We start from the raw sequence: 6,729 nt of genomic DNA, 5'->3' as shown, positions 1-6,729 counted from the left end.
GGGGGCTTCACCCCTTACAACTTATTCAGGGGAAGTCTGTAAATGTTGATGAAATGTTCAGTTGATATAGCAGTACTTAAAGGATCATACAGTTACTTAAAGTGTGTGTGTGTGTGTGTGTGTGTGTGTGTGTGTGTGTGTGTGTGTGTGTGTGTGTGTGTGTGTGTGTGTGTGTGCATGTGTGTGTTTGTGTGTGTGTGTGTATAGTATGCACATACATGTGTGTGTTCGTATGTGTATGTGCATGCATGTGTCCATATGTGTGTGTGGAATGCATGTATGTCCATGCATGTGTGTGTGTCAGTATGTGACTGTTTGTACTTGTCTTTGTGTATGTATTAAAGATAGAGAATTTATTTATGCTGCATTAATAAAAACAAACAAATAAAAAAAGTCTTGACTTCTTCAGACTGTCTTTTTTTGCCTTTTTATCCATTACAGGTGTAACCCTTTAGCAATTTTTTGGAGAGGGTCCATAAACCCCCCCCCCCGGTAGGGGCTTTCCCTCCATATGCTCATAACTTAATTATAATCACCTCCAGGGCTACATACACAAATGAGGAAAAAGGCAGACCTGATTTTTATTAATCTGGTTTACATTAACAGAGCATAATTCTTATACATGCTGTATATATATCTGGAAACCAGACCCAGTGTCATACAAGGGCCTCAAAGTCCATAAGTCGACTTACCTCATGGCCTTTATTTAAGTCCTACTTGAGCCACCCACTGATGATTCTTCACTCTCCCTTCTTTCCTTCTCATATTTCCTTATGCTTTTCCTGGCCATTTTTGTAATCACACCATCATTCTTCCTTGCTTGAAACTGCTCCAGAATTACACGTTTTAGATGCACATCTACTTCCCTCGGGTAGTCCTTAATGACCTTAATTGGGCCCAGGTGTATTAATCTGCTCTAGAGACATATCCTTCTGAATAAAGTTTTCCTTTTGCACTTTATCTTTATTAGACCTCTAGAGTTCTTTTACCTACCCTGCATCTTCCACTCCTGGCTACATTCGCACAGGACATGTTGACTTAAAATGCAGCCTTTGCATATTGCTTACATCACTTTACTTTTGCTTTTATCTAAACAATACACATTTGGAAATGAGAGTTTCCAGAACTGAACAAAATATTTGAGGTGCCATATCACAGATTAGTAGAAACAAATATTCCTTATGCTGTTTATTCTCTTTTCTATATGCTAGTGTCCATATAAAACTTTGAGCTTAAAAAACATTGCACAGTAAAAATTGCTGAACTGTTCATGATAAAAAGAATAATGGAAGCTTAAAACACAGCACAGTAAAAATTGTTGGGCTATCAATAATAAAAAAAAGACCAGTAGAATAAAATTAGCTTTACCAAATGTTTTTCCCCATGTACTCTGATCATGTATGACCATGTCTGTGAAACTAGTTTTTTTTTCCTACAGTGCAATACCAAGTAATTTTGCATTTTTCTTCTTTTTTATGCAATTTCACTTTTAAAATGCTGTGACAACTATGCATTTTCTTGTGAAAAACAAGGCACTAGGAAAGTATACTGCACATTTTATCTAACTACATTATTTACCATGACATGAAATTCAGACGTGCCTAAACGTTTTGTAGAAAAATCCTTAAGGTCAAGAAATTTTTGTGCAAATGTGTTGCACTGCTATCTTAAAGCCATGCTTATTTATTAATTATTGCGATCATAAAAAATAGCAAAACATAACATACACATCAAAAATTTCAGTTACAACATAAGCAAAATGGTTTGAAACAGAATACAATATGCAGTGGTAACATCAATAATAATATGCATTTCTGCTTTAGTGCATTATTTATTTATAGAAGTATCTAATACTACATTAATTTTGCCTATTGACTACATGTTCAATTTTCGTTACAGGAAAGCTTTTTTATTGTATTATTCTCCACGGTACATTATCAGGTCACTTCCACTTTAAATGGTATACGTGTTTTTGTCTTTAAAGTGCTTTTCCTGACTGCCCTAAAGCTAGTTTGTGGGCCTCCAAAGGTTCTTCTCCATGTTTGTAAACACTTACAGTGACTTTCACACTCTCTGATCCATGTTTGTTCTTGACGAGGAGTTCATACATTCCTGAATCTTCACCAGTAACCTGTTTGATAGTGAGTGTAACAATCTTTCCCTTGATGGACACTTCACAACGCTCAACTGGAAGAGGCTTCTCATTTTTCAGCCAGGAGACTTCAGGGGCTGGATCTCCAGACACGGAACATGTCAGAATCAGGGTCTGTTAAGACAAGTGTAACAGTTCATTGTTAAGTTACCATGTTAATTAGTGAACAGATGTGAGCTCTGATTAAGCCAAATGAAGAGGGATTGCTTTGTTTCTCTTTACAATCCTTCGTTATTCACAATGCACATATCATTTATCATACAAGCTGACACTTTTTCTGCTGCAGCCTGTAAATTTCTTAAAACCACTGTAATTATAAAACAAATTTAGTAAAAACAAATCCTGTTGATTTAACTTACAACCTAAAATGCATTGTGACAATCTGCCGATTATAAATTGCTGTCCTAATTCTATGTGACTAAACAATGTTTAATTAATCCTTCCTTACTGACAGTTAAGCTGAACTGGAGTGGAAATCACAAAGTATATAACCAGAAACATTCTGATGCAAAGGAATTGGCAGTGCTGGACAGCATCACAAACATTTGCAGATCACATTAACAGTGTGTCGTATACTCTCTGTACTCATTAAGGTGGTATCTTGTAAACTGCAGAACATTACCTGAAGTAACTTAATTATTCAGAAGATACGTACATATCCTGCCTATAAAACAGACTCAGAGGTATTCATTGTACAGAACTGCTCTACAGTCTAGTCTACCCATTTTACCAGCCTTACCTAATTAAAGCATGTAGTGAGCATCCATTTTCCCAAGTAACTATTCATAATCAGCCTTCTTCTCTATTTAATGTACAAAAGCTGTTTTGTGTGTGTGTGTGTGTGTGTGTGTGTGTGTGTGTGTGTGTGTGTGTGTGTGTGTGTGCGCGCGCGTTTGTGTGTCTGTGTGTGTGTGTCTCTCTCTTTTTCTCTCCGTTTGCTTGTAACTTAATTGCTAGAGTGTGTGAATGCATGTGTATGTGCATGTGTACATGCATGCCTATACACACACACACACAGACACACACAGACATGATTATGACGTATATGTCAGTACATGCATACATCCTGAAACAGACTGGTTTTCTGCCCTCATCTGGTTGTCTGCCTTATGCTGCTAATTCCTGGCATAAGTTCAACATTCTTTATGGCCTTGAATAGAATAAAATGGGTGTCAGAAAATGAATGAATATAATTTAGTTCTGAACAAATGGCTATTTTAAATGAAATGGCAAAGTAAGCAACTTGAAGTTTCTTGGTGTGAAGCTGATTTTAGAAGTTTAATACTGGAGTAAAATTAAACACAGGATGTAGGATGCACTTATAATTTGAGGATAAAAACAATATGGACTTTCATCTAACTATGCTATATGCTATCTGTAGAAAGTCTGTTTCGTGGAGTATTGATTTCTGTTATTTAGTCTTTGAGTCAACAGAGAAGCAAATGACATTACCTTATCTTCCATGATGGTAGCAACATCAGGCAATCCTTGTTCAATTCTTGCACGGTCTGAAAAAGAAAACAGAAAATAAGAGTTGATGGCCACATATTACTGCATTCCATACTTCATACTTGTAGAGGTACAAGGCATACTGAAGCCCCGTGGGTCAGCGACAGACTTTGCTAATATTTGTTGTATGGGGCCAGTCTGATCATACATTAGGTGTTCTAAGCCTGTAAAGAAACTGCATTGTGCTTATTGACTGTTCATTGATTCTTCAAGTTCATAGTGTAGCCTGCAAGAGATGAAAATATTTATGAAACATAGAGACAAGCCTTTTATATCCACCCATTACTGGTAAGTATCATATCTCCACAACAATACAATAATAACAGCACAACACCAGGCACATCAGATGTGCTGCGGGTGTAAAGATAAAACTTTGTCAGAGCTTCTGAGAACACACTCTAAACTATCCCATCATCCAGCACACAATGCAACATGTGCTCCTTTCCACACACACATATACTGTAAACCCACACAGCTCATCGACGACTCACCAGGGAAACAGACCAAACCCATAAGGTCCACTAAGTCTGTTTCTGCACAAGGAAATGTTTTAGTCATAGGTGACTCTATAGTTAGGCATACAGACTTCACATTCACCAGACCAGATAAGAACAGGGTGACTGCTAGCTGTTTGACTGGTGCCAGGATCTGTGTTATCACAAGGCCTCTTAAACCAGCCAGATGTGACTATGACCTTACAGTGGACCATGTGGGAATGAAGGACCTCAGGCACAAGAAGAACATACAGAAAGACATGACTGAAATTGCTGAGGCAGGAAAGAGAATACTCTCAACTAGTCTTGATTAGTATCTTGATTAGTCTTTAGTCCTGATTATTCTTAATTAGTATATTGATTACTCTTGATTAGTCTTGATTAGTCTTGATTAGTATCTTGATTAGTCTTGATTAGTCTTGATTAGTATCTTGATTAGTAACTTGATTATTTTTGATTATTCTTGATTAATATCTTGATTATTTTTTATTATTCTTGATTAGTATCTTGATTAGTCTTGATTATTCTTGACTAGTTTTGATAAGTATCTTGATTATTTTTGATTATTCTTGATTAATATCTTGATTATTTTTTATTATTCTTGATTAGTATCTTGATTATTTTTGATTATTCTTGATTAGTATCTTGATTATTTTTGATTATTCTTGATTAGTATCTTGATTAGTAACTTGATTAGTCTTGATTAGTATCTTGATTAGTAACTTGATTAGTCTTGATTAATATCTTGATTATTCTTGATTAGTCTTGATTAGTCTTGATTAGTATCTTGATTAGTAACTTGATTAGTGTTGATTAGTATCTTGATTATTTTTTATTATTCTTGATTAGTAACTTGATTAGTCTTGATTAGTATCTTGATTAGTAACTTGATTAGTCTTGATTAGTATCTTGATTATTTTTTATTATTCTTGATTAGTATCTTGATTAGTCTTGATTAGTATCTTGATTAGTAACTTGATTAGTGTTGATTAGTATCTTGATTATTTTTTATTATTCTTGATTAGTAACTTGATTAGTCTTGATTAGTATCTTGATTAGTAACTTGATTAGTCTTGATTAGTATCTTGATTATTTTTTATTATTCTTGATTAGTATCTTGATTAGTCTTGATTAGTATCTTGATTAGTAACTTGATTAGTGTTGATTAGTATCTTGCCTTCAGCTAGAATGATGCTGAAATACCAAAACAAGATAATTTGGCTTTAACAATTGGCTAAATAGTTGGTGCCATGCTAAGGGGATCCAGTATATGTCAGCCTGGAATGGATTGACAGTAGGGTTGCCACCTTTTCAAATGCCCAAAGTGGGACATTTTGGGTACAAATGTCAGATTTTGCAGGGCAAAACATACCCACAGCCAGTACAAAGGACATAACTTTAGGTTTTTGCCTAAATAAAAGGTTATTCTTGTAGCATTTTGGTTGCTTATTCTGTTTCTTATAACATTTAGGTGTTTCAGCTACAGAATGACTGTTTTATACAACTATTACATAAAATACAGGAAATATTTTTGTCCTAAAATCTCAGGACATTTGCCATTTTTTCAATTTTTTTGCAGGACACAACTGCCCAAAGAGGGACTGTCCCTCGCAAAGTGGGACAGGTGGTAACCCTAATTGACAGGTACGACTTCCTGTTTTTTCATGGATGGCTTGCACCTCTCATACCAGGGCTTCTGCACACTGATTAAAGTCTTTGCTACCCCAATAATGCCTTTTTGTAGGCAGTGTTCTCCTGTTGGACATTCTTACAAAGCAAACTCAAACTCCAGTTCAGACAACCTAATGGTAGCACTACTAAATGCTAAGAGTCTAAACAGAAAGATGTCTGAAGGTAACTCCCTCCTGCAACTCAGACACATTCATATTTATGTAGGTACTAAGACATGGTTTCAAAGCAGTGTCAGCACTCCTTCTATACCAGAGTTTAACACCTATCATTCTTATAGGCCCTTGGATAACTCCCTGTGCACCAGCGTTTAATACTTATAATTCCTATAGGCCCTTGGGTAACTCCGTCTGTACCAGGGTTTAACACTTATCATTCCTATAGGTCCTTGGGTAACTCCATCTGTACCTCGGTTTAACACCTATCATTCTTATTGGCCCTTGGCTAACTCCCTATGTACCAGGGATCAACAATTATCATTCCTATAGGTCATTGGATAACTCACTCTTTACCGGAGTTTAATACTTATTATTCCTATAGGCCCTTGGGTAACTCCGTCTGTATCAGGGTTTAATACTTATCATTCCTATAGGCCCATGGGTAACTGCCTCTGTGCCATGGTTTAACACTTGTCATTCCTATAGGCCCTTGGCTAACTCCCTATGTACCAGGGTTTAACACTTATCATTCCTATAGGTCCTTGGGTAACTCCCTCTGTACCAGGGTTTAACATTTATCATCCCTATAGACCCTTGGGTAACTCCCTCTGTGCCAGGGGTTTAACAATTATCATTCTATAGGCCCTTGCGTAACTCACCCTGTACCAGGGTTTAACACTTATCATTCCTATAGGCCCTCGGGTAACTCCCTCTGTGCAAGGGTTTA

The 6,729-nt window shown here is 36.3% G+C and overlaps 1 protein-coding gene across 1 annotated transcript in view; it reads right to left on the bottom strand.

The window, feature by feature from the left end:
• Positions 1–352: 352 nt before the first annotated feature.
• Positions 353–6,729, bottom strand: part of LOC122816536 (myomesin-3-like) — a 522,511-nt gene continuing 516,134 nt past the window's right edge. The window contains exons 22-23 of the mRNA XM_044089388.1: positions 3,605–3,660; positions 353–2,266 (exon numbers count right to left, since the gene is read on the bottom strand). Coding sequence (XP_043945323.1) covers positions 1,979–2,266; positions 3,605–3,660 — 344 coding nt within the window. The 3' untranslated portion in view covers positions 353–1,978. The remainder of the gene's footprint in view (positions 2,267–3,604; positions 3,661–6,729) is intronic.

Source organism: Protopterus annectens, chromosome 1.part1, assembly GCF_019279795.1.
Source record: "Protopterus annectens isolate FY-2018-M chromosome 1.part1, PAN1.0, whole genome shotgun sequence".
NCBI classification, from domain to species: domain Eukaryota; kingdom Metazoa; phylum Chordata; order Ceratodontiformes; family Protopteridae; genus Protopterus; species Protopterus annectens.
Note: the sequence above shows the minus strand (reverse complement) of the source record. Positions and strands in the feature narration are given on the sequence as shown.